A 20,259-nucleotide genomic window follows, 5' to 3' on the forward strand; every position below is an offset into this window, starting at 1 on the left:
ATGAACTTCCACCTTTTAAAATATATTTTCCTTTTCTGTCTTCAACAGATCAACATTTATTAATGACAGTAGAATTCTACTGTAGCAAGAAATTTATTTTATCCCCGTTATACATACATTAATTTTTGTTAATTGCTTTTTAGATATAGCAATGTACAATGACACCTGCATTTAGAAAAATGAATGTTGGGTCCTTTTCTACTGAGATATTGGACTTAGAAGAGCCAAAAATGTAAAACAGTGATTGCAGAGATATTTTTTAAGCCAAATTCCCAGTTTCTGTTTTTACTTCAATCAAAAAATCTTAATATGTATGTATACTCTCTTTAAACTTGTAAAAGACCTAAGCTATTATCAAAACTTAATTAACAGCTATACAAATACAATCAGGAGTTAAGGCAGTTAGAGATATTTCTTCTTCAGGTTAGGAGAGTGCAGGCTATCACTCAGGTTAACCGCATTACACTTAATGAAGATGTATGGAAAATTTGAGGTGTGATGGATAGAGCCTAAACAAAAGAGGAGTCACTGTGTGCACCCAGGGTACCCACTGAACAGTTCTCTACAAGACATGTGGACTGCCCTGTGCTCAAAAGGGCAGACTCACAAGGAAACTTTTGTTGCTGCTATTTTCTACTATTGACGTAGATGGATCATTTCCTGCTGCCACTGAAAGCCTTCTTTAAATATTAATTGGGGTTCATAGGCCCCTATGCAACTTTTATAAATCATCACTGCAGAGCACTAGTCAAAAATGCCATCTGTGGAATATTTTTAAGAAAGGCACCTGAAAACAAAAGGAATGGCTTAATTTTTTTTCCTGATAATTAGTATGAGAAAAGCAGTTGTAAAAATCTGAAATTATTACATCTCTTAATAAATATACTCAGTTATGACTTTGTTCATTGTTTATTGCACTATTATCTATATATGTAAAAAAAAGAAAATTTGAAAAAGAAGGCAGAATTTCATTTATACAACAATGTCCTCTCTTCTAATGTTGGTTAATCATTTGCATTGCTGCTGAATATTCTGTAAGGCACTGTTTTGAAATATAAATCATCATACACCAACATCAGAATTAATCAATTACTAATTATTACTTCTGATTATTCTGTGTTTATGTCAGATCAGATTAGGGAGTCACTACAGATTCACTGAAAAAATTAAGCTAGAGCTACATCACATTATGTAGAATAACATCCTAAATTTAGATTGTTCTAATTTGGCAACTTGTTTATGTTACTTTTGAAAAGGCGACCATATGGAATGCTTCAGAATTTTTTATGGAAATAAAACCTCAGTTCTTTCTCACTTGTACTTGGCATGACCTTGAGTATGCCACTTCTCTTTGACTGTGCTCCCATTCCTCTGGATTCATCTATTTATATTGCTAGCATTTTCTCTTATCATGTGTACAGACTCACGGATTGTGAACTGGCTGTTTTGATGTTACATTCATTCAAATGATAATAATAGTGACAGCAATAAATCTATCAGTAGTGTGATTCTGAGTCTATAGGAAAAAAAAATAACACTTCAATAGTGGTTTCTTTGCCAGAGAGAAATCAGCTGGAAACAAAGTGTTTGTTAAGTCCTGTAAATATACGTATCCTTTTAAGAATTGAACAGGGTCAAAGGAGACATAATATGCATAAAAGCTGAACTAGTATTTTTTTATGGCTTGGCACATTGTATCTGAAATCATTCTCTTCTGTGAAAGTCACTGTTCTAGAATCCCTGCAGTATTTCATTTCTCTTTGAGAGTTGTAGGGCAACAGCAGCAAAGTCATTTTCTTTTTAAGGCTTTAGTTCACATTCAGCCAAAGCAGTTAAATTAATGTTTTTCTTGTTGTCAGCAAGAGGCACAAAGAGAAACATATTACTCATGGCTTCTATCTAGTGAGCAGTTACTGACTTCAAAAGAACAAGCAGATCAGTTTAGTTGTGCAAGGTCCCAGCATTCCCAATAGTCTGGAATAAGAGAACAGTAGTGCAAGGCAGGCATAAACATTGTAAAAGTTGGAACAATTTGGGTCTTTCTGTGTGTCTCAGCATAGTGCCAGAGTCAGTGAAAACAATAAAATATGTGTCTGGGGCCTATTTTACACAACTGAAAACTGTACTGTAGAAGGTTTGGGGAGACTGAAGTTTGGTGTGGGGTTTAGATGGGAAAAAAGGGTTTGAGTTCAGAGCTGGATATGTGGTTTTCAGTAATTTGATTCACTGGCATAAGGAGGAAGAAACACGTTAGTGTTCTCTTCTGGCAAAACATGTCCCCAAAATGGTTATGGTTTTGGTTATCTTTACAGAATCTGAACTTTCCTCAGTCTCTTGTCACTGAGCTAATCCTCAGCACAGAGTGAGGGAAAAGCAGGACATTTCTGGTTGACATCTGGTCAAAACTCCTCTGGGGATGCCCCAGAACATGGACTTAACACATTTGTGCTCCACTTCCAGTGCTGTTTTGGGAAGGTTTTCTCCTTCACCAACCCCTACTTGTGCAAGCACATGGCATTAACTCTTCAGGTGGCACATCCAGGTAGTGCTTCCAGGTGCAGGAGAAGGGCAGAAAGGTGGTTTTTTTTGCCGGTTTTTGTAGGTATTTTCCCCTCCTATGAGAACAGCTTTTAGGGTGGACATCCCATTCTCAAGCAGTTTGTAGATATTTTCTTATTTAGATAGCTGTGGAGGATTGAGCTGTGGAGTGCAATGGAAGTGACTGAAGGCAAGGGAACTTTCCTGTGGGCATCATTTCATTGTCTAGAAAGGTTTGCAATCAGTGTTGGGTTAGAAAAAAACCACAAAATAGGTAGTGGAGCCATTAACTAGTTTTATCATTCTGATGCCCTGAATGGTCTAGTTTACCGAAAAACACATTAGCAAATGCAATTAGAGTTGTTGTATAATTTCCTTTTTTTTTCTTCTTAATAGCCGGCCTTTTATTTGGTGTTATACTCACACTCCCAATGTTTCTCCAATAAAGGCTGACATTTAAAGTCTTTCTTATGCAAAATGTGATGTGACAAGCTGTGACAAGCCATGAGGATGCTGATGACTTCTCTGTGAGGAAGAACACGATGCTGCTGGCAGGGGCTTCTTTCTTCTCATTGTTTGGGTCCACTTGGGTTTCTTTACGGCAGCCACTCACACTAGGGTAGTAGTGTAGTCACATCTACACTAGAAATTGCGAGTAACAGTTTTAATACATGTTCATGTTTATCCTTAATATCTGTTTTAGCTTTCTGCTTTTACCAAGAGCTTTACTGTCTGTGCATGTGTTATGGAAGGTATACAATATTTACAAAGTCTAGAGATGTTTTTGTTTCTAAGCAGGATCGTGCAATTATACAGTATAAGATGAAAATCAACTAAGGTTCTAGTTACCGTGTGGAGCTCTTAGTTAAAAATCACCCCTTACTTCATCCCCATTAACATCTGTACAACCTTTCCAAGAAGAAACATGCAGTATTGTTCTACAGGATTCTACAACAGTCATCTGGAATAAGGAATAAGTACTTTACAAATAACACAGTCAATAGAATGTTTGCACTAAGATGGTTCTTCCCAGTTCTTTCTTTTCCCACTAATATCTTATATTGTGTTTTTAGCTCTCCAAGAGCTATTATAGCTATGTCCATTCTTTCACAAACATGCTCTGACATTTCCTGTGGAAATGCTGTTTTTAAGAGTTTTAACTACATTGAAGGCAGTCAAATGTGTCCCCTGATAAATAAACTGACTTGACAGTGTTCTCTACTACTATTAAATGAAGCTATATGCTCTCCTAAAATGTCTGCACAACAGAAATCACTGTGGATGCTAGTAATCCGGACAGATTGCAATGTTGCCTCATCATGCTTTTGGGAAATCTAAAGGAATAGGTTTCATTTTAAATGAGTTTTTCCAGGTCATTACAGGCAATTTTTTATATATCACAGTTTGTTCTTGCTGTGGTAGTTCACCAGCCTTCTCCCCTGACCACCACTATGGGAAAACTTTTAGTTTAGTATTTCTCACATCAGCCAAAGAAACAGTAGCAGTTATTTATTAGTCGTTATCATGGACTGGTAAGCCTGCCTTATGAGGAAAGGCTAAAAGAACTGAGTATGGTCAGTTTTGGGAAAAGAAGGCTCAGGTGAGAGGCTTACAGGGCCTTATTACCAAGTTCCAGTATCCAAAGGGTGGCTACAAAGAACATGGAGACTCTTTTTTCATGGAATCACATGGAAAAGATGAGAGGTCATGAGTACAATTGCTCCTGAGGAGATTCTTGTTGGACACACGAGGACACTTTTTTTGCAATGAAAACAATCAGTCATCAGAATGATCTTGACAGGGAAGTGATGGATTGGATAATATTGGGTACTTTTAAGATTCAACTGGACAGGGGGCTGAGGCATCTTGTCTAAAGAGTGTTTTGCCAAGAAATCTTGGATCAGATGGTCTCTGAGGTTGTTTCTAACCTGATATTCCGTGAAGTCACGTTTTTTCCAGGTGACACTATTGGTTCACTTTTGTAAGTTAGTCTGTATTAGGAAGGGATTGGTTTTTGTCAGTTTTTCTAAATTTCCTAGTGCTTAATACTAGAAGCACCCAGCAGAGCCCATAGGTGTAGAATGCACTACTGACATGAGAAAGACCTGAGGGAAAAAAAGGTTCAATTAAATTTTAAGTCCTTTTGCCTCTACCAGTACGTCATATTAAAACTTTAGTGTCTCAGCTGGACAAGCGACATGCTTTGTATGTAGTCAAAAATTTACTGTAGATCTAATTGGAATCATAAATCTTACCAAAATGTAATATGAATCCAGTTACAGAAGCACTAAAATTTACCATGCAAGTTATCCAAATACTGAAGTTCAATCATGGTAATAATAGTTTAATGCCTGAAACTTACAAACTTTATACTCCCATTTGTTTCATTCAGGGAGAAGGGGTTATGGTGCATTGTCATCCTGAATCCTTTGCCAAGGGAATGCAGTGGGGGCTTCTTCTTTATTGTACTTGAGGGGCTTATATTAGGGAACACTTTTAAGGATTTTCTAACATGTCCTATACCTTGCTTTTTTTGCTTTTCTGTGTTACAGCTGAATTTTTTAATGAAAGTGTGTTTTATTTATGTTGGAAGCTTGTTTTTATTACTTTGTCTTTTATTATCCTAAAGACATTTTCACACAGTTTCAAAGGTATCATCTCAACTGTTATCCAGTATTTTGTTCTACAATACCCCATAATTTATTCAATGCACAACAAAAAGTGTCACTGGAATAGTACTTGTTATCACTGTCTGAGCTATATTGGAATTATTATAAAAAGAGACATATCAGCATACCATTTTACAATGAAATTCAAAACTCAAACAAATTAGAGTCTCCTAGACCTAAAAAAGCTAAAACAAAGCTCCAGGCAAGAAAACAAGTCCAGACAAATCAGGCTTGATAAGCCCCAGTCTACAGCCTTACAGTGTAAGAACAAACCCTGTGGTTTCTTGTTCAGCAAGACCATATTTATGAACTGAAAGACTACAAAAGTAAGACACAGGAAAAACTGTGTTGATATTATTTGTAAAAACTGAGAATACATGCTGAAATGGAATTTCTTACACTTCACTTGGTTTTTAGCAATTCACAGCCAAAATTATTAACACTAAGAATCAGCTGAGACAGTCCCTGTGAAATGATCCCTGGGGATTCTAGCAATAAACTATGGAGAGTAGAGAGGTTGGTCTAGACAAGAAATAGCAGGCTGCTAATGAGGTACTCACAATTCTGCACTATGGGTGTTTTATCTGTATTATCAGAGTTGGGAAGGGCAGAGGTCTTAAACAGTACCTAAAAAATTAAACTAAAGTGGTACAGAATATTTGCAACAGAAGAATTAACTGTATTTAACAGCTCCCTTCTCCTGTTCTCCTCTATCATTTTGTGAGCTCTTTTCTGATTTTGTGAACTCTATTAATTAAAATCTTTCATTTTAATGTGTATGGTTCTCAACACAGTCATGTACACACAGTGACACACACAGGAGCTAATTTAAACCAAGAATATTGGACAAGTAAATGGAGAATAGGAAAATAGTATCTGATATTAATCTGGCGTTTTTGTATCCTGGATTTTGAATGAGTGCCTGGATAGCAGAGAGGTATGTCAAGACTGACATTATAGAAGTTTACATCAGCTAAGGACCTGTCCTAACTTATTCCTTTATGTAAAAGGACTACTAGTAAAAAGCTTAGAGAGATTCTGTTTGAGACAGGATTGACCAGATATTAGCTTTCCTCTATATGAAATCTCACTGCAAATATGGATCATTTTAGCAAACAGCTGAATGGTGGCTTTTCATCAGTTCTACAAGGACACAAGCACACACACACACACACACACGTTCCTGCTCCTCCTTTAGTTCTGCCCACACTACTGGTGTGTGAAGAAATGCATATAGTTTCCAACTGGGTAGGTTAATAAAATAAAGAAAGGAGTGTCTTAGCTCTAATATATTTTCATCAAGGCTTAGCCATTCTGGTTATTTTACTGTATTCATTGTAGCCTGATATTCCACAGATTAACCTTTCCTTTAACGCTGTCACACCCCACCAACTGTGATTTAGCAAGTACATAATTTATCACTTAATAAGAACGTCCACGTGAAGCACAGTGGGAGCTTTTACTGGCAGTAAAATCTGCTTTTCTCATAGGGAAAATAAAGACTGAATCCAAGTGGACTGAGAAAGTTTAACGTCTCTTGTAATGAGAACGACCTTAGAAAGAATGGAACTTTATATTAGCAAATGTTTATTATCCGTTGTGATTGTCCCAAAATATTCTTTGAAAATAAAGACTCTAATTTGACATACATTAATGAGTTTAATTAATTAAAGTGTCAGCAATTTCAAGGGTAACACTGTGTGTTCAGAGTAGTTAAAAACCAGTTTTATATAGTCCACATTGCACTTATATCATTATAGTCAGGAATAAAGCTCTTAAAATAGTCCTTACTGTCCTATGATTCCATGGTCTTTTTCTTTTTTTCTGTAGACATAATTAGTTCTCTGTTCCATTAACTCTTTAAAAAGTTAAGAAGAAAGATGAAAAAAAGAAAGCTGAAAAGTTGCAAATCTTCCAACTCCAATCCTGTTTAAACAATGTGAATCTGTTTTGGGGTTTACATGCAACATTCCTCCTGTGTGAAGAAGGATGCCTTGTGCTAGAGCACATCCAGTTCAATATGCTGATAGGGTCACCTTTCCAAGGGGATAAAGAATAAATTTCTTCTGTTTCCTTCATTTCTTAAAAAGTGTTGATGTATCAGTTCATTCTTTCTTAAATTTACCCCTGTGAGTATAAATCATAGCTAATTATACATTTATAATTATATATCAAATGTCTGATATATAAAATCAATGTCTGATATATTAAACCAATCAGACACTCTTGTAAGCCTATGATAAGGTCTCACTGTTAGTGAAAATATGGGCCTGTTAAAAGTTAACACATGGATAAGGTTCCAACCTTGTGGTTTGTTGCTCCTGTTCTAAAAGAAGTTCTCCAGGAGAATGGCACTATTAATTACGCTTTTAAAATTCATTTTACGTTTACAAAGATATCCAATATAAACTAATGATGAATATGAGAGGTTCCTGACTATCAGAACCAGAAAGTTTCCAAGATCTGAACTTGAGATTCTTGGACTATATAGGGTACTGCTCTTTTCAAATTAATTTTTCACTAATAACTATTTTCATACCACTCTAAATTACATTAATAATTGAATGATTTCTCCCATAATCTAAGAAAGACAATAAAAAGAAAAAAAGATATGTCTTGTTATTTCAGATTATAGATCTGTAGTGGGGACTGTGATTCTGATATGATAAGAATAGAACTTTAGATGAATGAGTGGAATACCCTTTAAAACAGAATATCTACTCAAGCATGTTAATGAACACGCTACAACATGCTAATTCTATTTTTTTCTTTTTGATTACTATTGAATATTCTTTAAAATAGAAAAAAAAAAACATTTCCTGACCACCATGGAGAGCTATAATGTCTTTTTACTTAATTCTATGGGAAATTTTTCTTCAGAGTAAATAAACTTGCTTCATTCTAGACAGCACATCCAAGGAGAATACAGAGGAGGAAAAGGAAATAAAAAAGGCAATATGATATGCTATACTTGTAGCTTGGAGAAAGCTTCATTGTCCGTGTTCGAAAATTAACAATCACAGCATCACTTTTGGGAATGGTTTTAGAGATAATAATCTGAGAAAAGCTCTCAAGAGATTTGTGTAAATTCCTTAGTGGCTGCTTTCTCAAGTTCTCTCCCTAGAAACATGCTTCAAAGTACATCAGGAGAAGAAATTTTAAGTAGTATTTATGATAAGGCAGCTGAGTCATATTACTTTGAACTCAGAGCCATTTTTCTTAGGAAGACAATCAATTTAACCCATTAGTGAAACCACAGTACCAAAAAGATCCATGCTGATCCAACATAGGATCTCAGAAACCACTGAGTTCACACACATGTGGACACAGAAGTCAATGTTCTTTTTTCCTCCCCTCAGATTTTCAGACTCCAAGAGCAGTAGAGCACATATTTATTTATTTATTTAAGATCATACACATTGATTGGGTTGTCTGCTGCTTCATCAACAGCATCCACAGTCTTCAGACTAGATGGATGACCACACAGCAGATAATCTACTTTCACGTGATACCTTCCTTTTTTCAGTGTTTCTTAAGGAATTCCTGCATCTGAGTGTAGTATGATAAAAACCCAAAATCTGTGGCCAGTAAAACCTGCCAGTGACTACCAAGCTAAGCTCATTATATTACCTGCCCAGCATTTTTTGTGTTCATTGAAGGCCATGGTAAAGCTCACTATGAAAATTGTTTAAAATGCATGATGCAAAGCTTGAAATAGTGGAACATTCGAAAAGAAGGTTTCTCAGTTGAAGTAATTTTCCTATAAAAGTTAATTCTAAAGCAATTAAGAGCTTGGTCATTATTAGATAATTATAAAAACTTCCTCTCTGACTATTCTATCAGCTTCACAGTAACATGCCCATAGCTATTAATCTCACTTTTTGATGAAATAAACACAACAAAAGTTTCAGTAACCTGACAGATGAAACAAGAATGCTATAACAGATTGTACTGCCAATAGATTTTTAAATGAACAAGTTCAATGTTATAGTAATAAACTGTGGTATTGTGAGAAATAGAAGAAAAAAACAAACCAAAATAACTCCTGAGAATTATATTTTATAATTCTGCTTTAAGGTTTCTGTTTGGTTTTTCAGTTTTTACAGAATGTGCCTTAACTCCAGATCAGTTAATGAGTAAATTCATGTTATATTAGTGTTTTCTGAGATAGGTTCCTTACCAAGGTTCTGGCAAGCCCTGAAGAGGCCTTGTCTTAATTGTCATAAACAGAATAATTCTGGAGGTAGGAAAATAAATTAAGAATTTCTCTACTAATGTAGAAATCATTGAAAAGGCATTGAACCTTATAGTGGCCTAAACTTGCCTGGTCACCAGGTGCCACCCAGCTGCTCTTTCACTCCTTCTTCTCAGTAGGATGGGGAGAGAAAATAAGATGGAGAAACTCTGAGGTCTAAATAAACACAGAGAACTACTGGCTAAAAGTCTTGACTTGGGGAAAATTTAATTTACTGCCAATTTCAAATAGAATAGCATGGTCAGGGGAAAAAAAAAAAAAAAAAAACAAAACAAAAAAAACCACCTTTGCTCCAATTTCCATCAATCTCTTTTTCACAGGTTTAGGGATAATGAGGAATGGGTTGTTGTGGTCACTCATTCTGTAACCTGACGACAGTACTGCACGTATATATGAATATATATTCATTTATGAGGCAACATTTTTTTATGTGTGCATTGAGCTCATATAGACAGGCAGATGTGTAAGATAAGAAAAAAGAACACACATAAATTAGAGCAACGAATTTGAAAGAAATAAAAAGATCTGAACACTCCAAGCTTTATGAACATCGCATTGTAACTTTCAAATGAGACATTTCATTTTTCAAACCAATGTTGATAGGGCCAGGATTTTGGTTTGTTCTTGTGTATCTTGAGAGAAAAAATCACTTAAATAAAATGATGTTTGGTTTTTATATTTTGTCTGTGAATAACCCTACTTAAAAGGGCAAAAATGATGCATTGGTTTCCAGTAAATTGAAATTTACTATCCAAAAGGTTAGCTGTTAGAGAGTAAAGTATAATCAAGACTGAATTTTTAATTTATCACTCTAGAAAAATTCCCCCCTGCCAAGAATTTAAAGCTTTAAGAAATAATGTTATAATGGTAGGTATATTTAAAATTAATCAGTGCTCTTACTCATTTTTTCTTTAAAATTAAAAAGATTCTGCAGAAGTTTGTAGTGCTAATACTTCTCATGAAGGTCGTGCCTCAGTAGTGCTGAGGGTCATGTATTTCACAGGAAATATCTCTAATAATTCTGAAGCTGGTTAAATTATCTAGTTTTCCTTGCTCTTCCTTTTTTCCTTTCCAAGCTGGCATATGAGCATCGATTAAATGAATTATAAGGTCCATGTTTGATCGATTTTTCACTTCTTTAATTTAGACAGTAACACTTTCTATCACATTTGAAGTTAAGAATTATGATTGAGATAATAGAGGTGTGATTCCACTGGAAGTTAAAAAGGAAAAAGTTGCCTTGCAAATGTCAAGGCACCTTGTGATCCAAGATGATTAAAACTAAACTGTTTGCTATATGAATCCCAAGGTGCTGCTATATCTCAGCGTCCATGACATTTAGCCAGTGACTTTTCATAGCTTGTTAATAATGTATAGCAATCCCAGTGTAAATTTGCAGTAACAAATCTGGCCTGTTACAGTAGAGCAGTTAAATAGATTTATTTTGGACAGAAAATGCAGATTTAGGAAAAAAAAATCATGACTAATGTCAAAAGAGATTCCACATTTACAATACAATTTTAGCTAAGGCATTTGTTCAGGAGATGTGCTTTTCATATTCATCTATTATTCTGCCCAACATCCTCATTATCTAACCTGGAGGTATTAGCAAAACATTAACAAAGCCATCAAGGTTAACACTCACAAAGAAAAACTGATGTCTCCAAAAAATTTCATAGTGTGGACTGGTCCACAAAATTCATTGATTTTACCAGGTTGGCTGAGTCACATAAGCAGGTAAAGGTTACAGCATAAACATTCTCTTCTAAGTACAATTGCTGTTAATCATTGCTCCAGATAAACCTAATAAACTTCTCTGTTGTAGAAACCATGTTTTTTCTGAACCTTATATCTCACTGATACACAAATTATTCATAAACTGTAAAAGGTCACAAGGCAGATGAAGAAAGAGAGGGAGAGAGAAAGAAAAGGGTACAGGTTTAAAAAATGGACTCAAATGATGAGATACAAAGCAGAGTCAAAGAACAGTGAGTTACTAGAGGATATAAATCGATGTTGTAGAGAAAAATGTGGCTGATGTTTGGATTGTTTTAGATTTTCTCTGAGGCTGAAAGTATACTAACACAGAAAAAAAATTATTGTGACTGCAGTAAGAATTGTCATAGATCAAAATCCTTCATTTAATTCTGTCTTTTCAGTCTTTTGTTCATTTGCTGCTTTGGCATATGCTCAAATTAAGATAATTACTCCTGATAATGATTGATATAAAGGCACAACATAAAAGGGATTATATTTGCACCGCAGTATGTCAGCATCTCATATGAGATGAAAAAATCTGCGGGGAATGACAGAAAAGAGAAAGATCTTTGTCAACATCCCTAAAACTGGTCATAAATAAATTGTGAATGCATTATTCTTACAGCAAATGAGCACTACTTTTTGCTGCCTTTCAGAACAAAACTATTGATCTTATGCTGATCCTTCTGTAAGTTTAAAAGCTCAGACTTCCCAGTGCACCAGCTTACTTTGCTAGGTAAGCCCTCAGAGCTATTTGCTGATAAACCTAGATATGTATTTACTTACAAAGACATACATTGTTTCCTATTACATGGTAATCAACATACAAGATTTGCAGTGATCATACCTTCATATAAAGGCTATCTAAAAGCCTCTGGGTTTTTTTTGTAGAATGTCCATATCCCAAACAACACATAGAAATATGTTCCAAAGTGTTTCAGATATGTTTACTTCTGTTTATAGTAAAAAGAACTGTATTTCATACCTACTTCAACTTTCTAATATCAGTTGTATTTAATTTCTACTGTTTCTGTCCCTTCTAATGTTCTAGAAGAAATGACAGAAGGGAAGTAAGAATGTGGAAAGGCAGAACAAAAACTTTTTTATTTTTTTTAGAGGAGTAGATATGAAGGAAGGTGGAAGTGAATAAAATGCTAAGAAATTATTGGAGTCAAATCCGAAGAAAAGTTAAATTCATTAAACTCTTAACAAAGTGTAAAGTTCATTGCAATTTTGGGAAATTTGTGAAAGCTGCTGATACTAAGCTGTTGTTTTAGCTTACTTTTAGTTGCTTCATAATTGCTCAGAACAATTTAGTTAATAGCATGGCTGTCTTTGCAGTGATGAAGCATTTTTTATATCACAACATGTTTTTTGAACAGAGGCAAACTGAATACTGTGATATTCCAGTGTTTACCAAAAAAATATAACACGTCATTATGCTAAATACTTCCAATATTCTAAAGTATTCTGTAAGTTGAATGATTGTCTGACACTGGAAACACGGCACCTTGTATATATTGATATACGTAAGACTTGATATACTGGATATCTAGGTGCTTTCATGGGTTTAAGCCTTTCATCTAAATTTCAATTTGAAAGAAAAGTCCTATTCGCAAAACTTTTCTATTTCTGGTGGTGCCACAATCACTTAATATGGTATTATAAATTTAATAAATATTTGGAAAGCTTGCAGTACAAAATAGGTTATTTTGCCAAACCTTTATATGTACACACATAGATAAATATATATACTTTTCTGCCTCAGTGAGAGTATTAGTTAGGCCCATAGTTATGTAGTTTATATCTCTGAAGTTTCAAGGCTTTGTAGAGCCTTGAGTCTCTGAAGTCTCAAGCTTTTCTGAGCAGGAAATTTCACAGAGTTCCTCCAGGCTGTAACCTGCAATATCTAGCTGATTCCATACTATTGATTCTCCATGGGAGTTATAGCAACCTGCTTCACTAATCATTCTTGCTCCAAATAATTATGATCACAGGAGATCAGTAAAGACTGTTCCAGTTTTTACTGGTGTCTACTACTCAGCAAGTATACACACCACATATCAAAATGTGCCCAATCGAAGCAGCCAACAGGAGAGTTCTTAAAAAGACCTTTATTCAATGTTTGACTTTTACAGACACACACATTAGATACACATAGATGTAGTTGTTCTGTCCAGATATTTTACATAATTGTACATTTTTTCCAGTTTATTCTGTAAATGTTTTTTTATTGTTAAGATAAAATACATATAATTGCACCAAAGCATAAAGTTAAATTGAATTTAAACTGGCATAGTATTCCCAGTGTCTAGTTGCCTTTTTCCCCTAGTAGAATATTCTCTCCATCCTTTTCATATCAGGGAAAAAATTCTCCCTTCAATTTGGTTTTTTTGGATGTTTTAATTAACCTGTTAATTTTCTTTTCCTTAATATGCTCTGTAGACAGTCTAAAAACAAAGGTATATGAAAAAAAACTACTTAAGATTTCCATGAGCAGAATCATCCTCTGCATTCCATATTCCACCGAGCATAGGAGAATGCCAGGGTGATTCATGTTGGGTATGTGAAGTTGTGCTATAACTACTGGGCTTTGACATTTACATATAGGATCAAAGGACCAAACTGTATCTTCTCAGTGATTTTTTTAAAATGTTTTTCAACCAAAAAACAGGCGGGCTTATGGCGCACTCACTAAGGTGCATTTTTCATGCTTTTTCTCTCATATATTATGACTAGGTATTTGAAAAATAGTAGTGTGTGCTTCAGTTTATTTTCCAAGCAGTGTGACATAGCTGTCATCTGTGGTTGATGTGGACTTTGACAAATCTGTCCTGTTGTTATTTTTTTGGTAGATTCCAAATTGCCATTACGCAGAGTGTATTCCATATGAAATGAAACAAACTTAGTCTAACAGCAAAAGTAAACCAAAGTATAATTCCTGATACATAGTGTAATAATCCTCCAGGAGGGGTCTCACACATGGGTTTCATGGTCCATCCTCCTCTTTTGCTTCACAATCTGGAAAGCTAAGGTAGGCACTGCAGGTACCTCATTCTGATTGAAAATGTTGAATTCACTCAATGCAGCGTCTTGAGGAGTAGGTGGCAGGGCTGCTTGGATTTACTCTGCTAATATACTCATCCTCTTAAGTGAGACATAAACCTTTATGCTTTTCAGTAGACCCAAGACAACATACAAGGTGTGCATGACCCAGTTACTGAAAGGAGTTTTTGAAAACATTGTCTCGTGTGAAATATATCCATGTACAAAATATCTCAAAAGAGTAAATTTTATTAATATCATTATGGGACCCTGTATTTTAGAACATATTTGCATATATCTGTAAAGCTGTGTGTATACACACAAAGACATGTTTTAATAATGAGATTAGTAGGACTTTTGCACTTCATTAAAGATCTTGTAACCTATATGTTGAAATCATATGGAACTACTTTGATATCAGTTATCACATAGAATTTACAACCACAAAAATACAGAAGAGTTTTTTTTTTAAGAAAACTAATATTTTATACCTACAATAACAATTAAAGCTTGAGTCCTGAAGATTAGCTTTTATGCTGTAATTTATATTTGATAGTACACAGTTGTCAGCAGGCAGTTTTTCAAACATAGGCTGCAGTTACTTAGCTAAATTATTTTAGTAGACAATCTCCCAAGGGCACCTAAAGAAAGGTTTGTATTCACCTTGATAGAACCACTGCACTCTAATTGGGACTGTTATGCTTGATTATGGTCCAGATGTAAAATTTTTGGATGGGTTTTGCCATCGTAAATCCCTTAAAAGATCAGCATGTATCACAACATGAAGCTTGGAAGTGTTCCAGTAAAACACCTTGAAACAGAAAGTAATGTATGATGTCTTGTTAACGCACATATTTTAGACACATTGTTTCCACACAAGGTCTATTTTATATGATATTTATGTATAGTATAACACTTTGAAATGTTGTTTTCTTCAGGTGTCTTGCTGGATTTTCTGGACAATTTTGTGAAATAGAAGTTAATGAGTGTAATTCATCACCTTGTCTACATGGCTCGACCTGTGCTGATCATATCAATGGATACACTTGTAAATGTCAACAAGGTAACTGCCATATCACAGAGCAATCTCAAGCAATGATATTTTTGAATTATCAGTGTTACTAGTGAGAAAATTGGTAAACCATATCAAGCTGTTTTGTTATCTATGAACTGTAAGCTGCAAAAATGCTATCTCTTTGGCAAGACTTTTGAATGAAATCTAAAGAGAATTAACTGCTCCAGTAAGCATATGAGAAAGCCTTCAAATTAAGGCCAGCTCACTGAGGGAGTCTGAAGTATTATCTAGAGCCAGGTTTATTGTTTATGATCTTTACTAATGTAACTTGCTGACTAAGTTGTCAAATAGTCACTGCTTAACAGCAAAATAATTTCACTACCTATAGAATGAAATTGAGAAGAAATTCTGAAGATTTTAAATAGCATTTTTATTATTATCCTTAGTGTTGGTGTTGTAAGGCATACCTTATTGGTATTACAATACAAGATTACAAGTGTATTCTGCTGGCTGGGATTAAGAGAAATTTTTTTAAACATTATAAAGAGAATGAAAAAAAGGCACTTGCTTAAAAAGTGGGAACTGTTTCCTAATTATGACAGAGATCAACTAAAACAGGTCAAGTGGTTTATGCAAATGTAAGAGATTTAGTGTTCATCAAAATATTTTACAAATGTTTATCAAAATTTTACAAAAGCAAAGGTCACAGTCAGTCTGCATTTTCATGCAATCACAAATTTAATCTGTTCAGGACTACTTACAATCTCCTGTCATGTCTGCTAATAAAAAGCCATTTCTCAACATAAGTAGGATTTCTAATCCATATGCATAAGTAGCATCTTGCTCCATAAATTACTCTTAAATTAAGAAATATTTAAGTACCTGGCTCCTGAAACTTTAATTTTTCAGTTTAAATCTACTATTTTACTCACTTCCACTGCTGAATGATTTCTGAGATAATACTGCAACAAGGTTTCTTGCTGGTTATTTTAGAGATAATTCAAATATATTCTGTATGATAAATATTCTGTTAACCCATGCTATCTCCATATATCTGATCTAGTCACTTTGTGCCAAAATATGTTCACATTGTTGGTTTCAATTTACAAGCAAAATCATGTTAGCAAACTCTATTGAAGTTGTGACCATATATATATTATTACACTTCTCTAGAGTCTTTCTACTCATTCTTGTTCTACATTTAAATAAAAGCACATAGCAAATTCAATATTAATACATTTTGCATTTTTTTTTCATTCTGAATTTGTCTTAATGCAGCTTACAAAACTATATGTATGAAATCTTATTCAAAAAAGTATGGAAGATACTGAAGCAAATACATGCATGTGTACAATGAAATTTAATGAGGCAGTTTATTAATTTGTTTAATTGACAATAAGGAATGATTTTCTAACATATAAGACTTAAATCTAAGTATCTTTGGTTTACTAAAGGCTAATTATGAGTACGACTACATTGACTACAGCTTAATATTTTTTAGAACTTCTTAAAATGTCAGATACTTAATAATTCAAAAAAACACTATAGTTGTGATGTATGAACCAATGTGTGAGGTTTTTTTTATTTTTTCATACAGAAGTCATGATAATAAAGATCTTTCTGATCTTAAAAAATCAGAGTCATGGCCTAAACTCAGTACTACAGATCCACCTGGTACTGCATATGGCCATAGTCCCCTCCACCAATATTAATGACTCAAAAACTTAAAGATGTATTTTTTTAGTCATTAACACAGAATACATTGCCAAGCCCATTTTTTCCCCTTATTTTTAAAGCTTATTAAAATAATACATCAAAGATATTTTAATATAGGCATTTAAAAATTGCTCATTAGCTAAGAACTGTGATTGCTGTCTCTGTGCAACATGGAAACTCTTGGTATAAGTAGGAGAAAGTTCTCTGAGGCTTTGGAACTCACTGCTACAGCTAACACATTTAAATACCTCCCAACCAAAGCATGGCTGACTTTCTTTTATATTACTTTTAATAATACCATGTGCTAGTAGGGTGAAAGATCTGTAAATCACTCTTCCATTAGGTAAAAACACAGAAGAAAAGAATCATGCATTAAGTATATACATAATTTTTACATATCTTGAGGAGTTTTTTAAATTAATATGGTATTTTACAATGTTATTTAAGTCTTTAAAATGGCTGAAGAGATGAGAAGGTTACAGCTCTGAAAAGAGGTGGATTTGGAGAGGCAGGGGAATCTTTGAGAGAAGAAACTTTTTTCAAAGTTGCACATCTGAAGAAAGGGATTAGAAAAAAAAAATATCATCCAGAGAGAGAAAGTAGAAATACCTAGGGAAAAAATTGGCATTTTTTGCAGGCTTTGACTGTTCACATATAATGGATCTTATATTTCTCAGCTTCACCTATAGAAATATGGAACTGGATTGGGGATTTTTTGGTCTATAAAGGCAACAATGGGAAACAACTTGGGAGATAGTCTGATAGACCCCTCAACAGATTCCCTGTTGTAATTTAATGAAATGGAAAAGAGATGGCACCAAGACTGAAACAGGAACAAGGCAGATGATTGCAGTTTTCCAAAAACCTCCAGAGAACAAAGTGAAGCACGTGGTGACAGCATGTGATACCAGGAAAGGGAATGGATGCAGCTCTGACAAATGCATTTTGTAATGGATCGTGAATTTTGTCAGCTATTGTCCCAGCAGCAGCCCCATACCCTTGGAATAACAGATGCATGTTCAGGTTCTGTGCCTGCAGCTTCAGGCTGTTCAGGTGCAGAGGCAGCATGGAGAGATGCAAACTGTGTTCTAACAGCACCTCAGACAGCTCAAAAGCAACAACAGCAGCTGCTGGAATTAACAGCAGGCTCATGGTGAAGTCTGTGACTGGGCAGGGCAGCTAAAGCAAGACTGGAATGCAACAGGGGAATCCATTTGATGAATACTCTGAGGCAAAGTCTGAACAGTGACAACGAGATTTGCAGCAGGACTGCTAGGGAGCTTGTGGGGCTGTTGGGTTTTCTTTGTTAGTTTGTTTAGAAATAGGAGAATGGAGAAAAATCAAATCTGTAATGGGCAGTGGGAATATCATGGCAGAAAGGCAGTGCTCTTCATTAACTGGCCATATTTTACAGAGTTCTGGGTTTGTATTTACCAAGCAGATGGACTGATTCCATTTCAACTTAGCCTACAAGGAGCAAGTTCAAGACGGGCTTAAATTACATGACCTAAAACACAGTTTCAAGATGAGAATTTGGCCTCTAATTTATGGTGCACTTTCTTGTAAAAGAGATTTTTGTAAGAAATGTATATCAATAAAATATCCAGTTATCTGACTAATGAACTGTGAGAAGACAGAATCTCAAGTGTTCAAACACAAAGTATTTGCTCAGAAAATATCCTCCTCATTGATCTGGTACAGTAATCTCAGAGTTTCTCTTTTTAACTTTTTTCCTTTATTTTTTTCTACTCTGAGAAACCACAGCCCAAAAAATTTCATATTCATCCCATAATATATATGAAAATGGATGATGGTTAACCATACCTTTGTTCCATTTACACTCAGTAAGTGGATACAGATTTTAATGAGTCTTGCTTTGGGGTTTGCTTTGCTTTTGTTTTCTGACAGGATGGGAAGGTCTCCATTGTGAGTTGGATGTTGATGAGTGCATATCCAACCCCTGCATACACGGTATCTGTGTTCAAAAGGAGCCCAGCTTTGGTTATTCCTGTTTTTGCAAGCCAGGATTTGTGGTGAGATGCTGAAATTTCTCTTATCTTTCCTTTTACCTGGCTGTTCAACATTGCACAGAAAATACTTTTTCTTTTTAAGCTTGCTCAGAATTGTTCATATACTTCTTGAATGGAATGGAATGGATTTACAGAAGTGACTTATGCTTTGTTCAAGGAATTCACCAGGAATTTCTTCCTGTTCCAGTGACTCTGTCTGCAATTTTGTAAAGTCTGTATTTTGCCATAAGGGCTTGGCAGGCAGAAATAGATCTGAACAACGCAAATAATCTGACTGAATTTACTGACAAACGATCCTGAGAAGGAAAAAACTATCTCATAAAAATTAATGCCATTTTTGAAAGTTGGATTTTACAGACTAATAAGGGTAACATTGATGCTTCCCACAGAGCACAGTAACTGCTGCCTTTTTGTCTTCTAAAGCAGATTGGCTTTCAAAACAATGTCAAGTAGTGATGAAGGATACATCACTTGAAGGCCATAGTCTTTTTATACAGAAAACAGATTGACCCTTATGTTACAATAATCTCATTTTTTTCCTTAAATATTCATGCTTATCTTACATGAACAATTGTAATGGAGAAGATCAGGTTCACAATTTTTTGTACCATTTATGTCTCACCAAAAAAACCCCAAAAAACTTCTGAATACCAAATAAAACCACTAGAGAGAAAGATTAAAATCTGTTTAGAGAAATTATTTTTTCAATTAGCGCAAAATTTATTGGTACAAGTCAGTGTTGTGTGACACTGTAGAGACCAGAAGTACAAATAAACCCAAAAATGGGTTAGAAGGAGGATAGATTAATTGTTATTCAAATTACTCTTCTGAATGTTATCCTGGCCCAGGGAGTCTTTGATTTACTTATTGTCAAAAGTTGGAATGGTATATTTGGTGAGTTACCAGATGCTAGCTCTGCTTGTTTTCTTCCTGTTTTCTTCCCAAAGTATTCAATAACAGCTCACTGATGATGGAGCTAGATAGATATTTGACCCATGGGGGCAGTTTTTCTCTTAGTACATAGCTTGAGTATTAATTGTACATTATGTTGCAGAACAAGCAAGCCCTTGCAGAAGGAAAAGTAACAAGCCTTTGAAGCAGCTGAAATTTAAGATGTATCATCTTTGCCTTTTATTCCATTATTCATTTTTCCATCTTCAGGGCCTCCAATTCCACTATGCTTTGGGAAGGAATATAAAAGTAGGAAAACATGGTGGGGGACCAACATAGAAA

At 34.8% G+C, this 20,259-nt stretch overlaps 1 protein-coding gene across 1 annotated transcript in view; it reads left to right on the forward strand.

The window, feature by feature from the left end:
* The window catches only part of EYS (eyes shut homolog), a 701,217-nt gene that overhangs the window by 348,735 nt on the left and 332,223 nt on the right, over nt 1-20,259 (forward strand). Inside the window, exons 30-31 of the mRNA XM_058021581.1 lie at nt 15,204-15,328; nt 18,905-19,029. Of these exons, the coding sequence (XP_057877564.1) occupies nt 15,204-15,328; nt 18,905-19,029 (250 nt within the window). The remainder of the gene's footprint in view (nt 1-15,203; nt 15,329-18,904; nt 19,030-20,259) is intronic.

The sequence above is a fragment of the Melospiza georgiana genome, chromosome 3, assembly GCF_028018845.1.
Source record: "Melospiza georgiana isolate bMelGeo1 chromosome 3, bMelGeo1.pri, whole genome shotgun sequence".
Taxonomy (NCBI): Eukaryota; Metazoa; Chordata; class Aves; order Passeriformes; family Passerellidae; genus Melospiza; species Melospiza georgiana.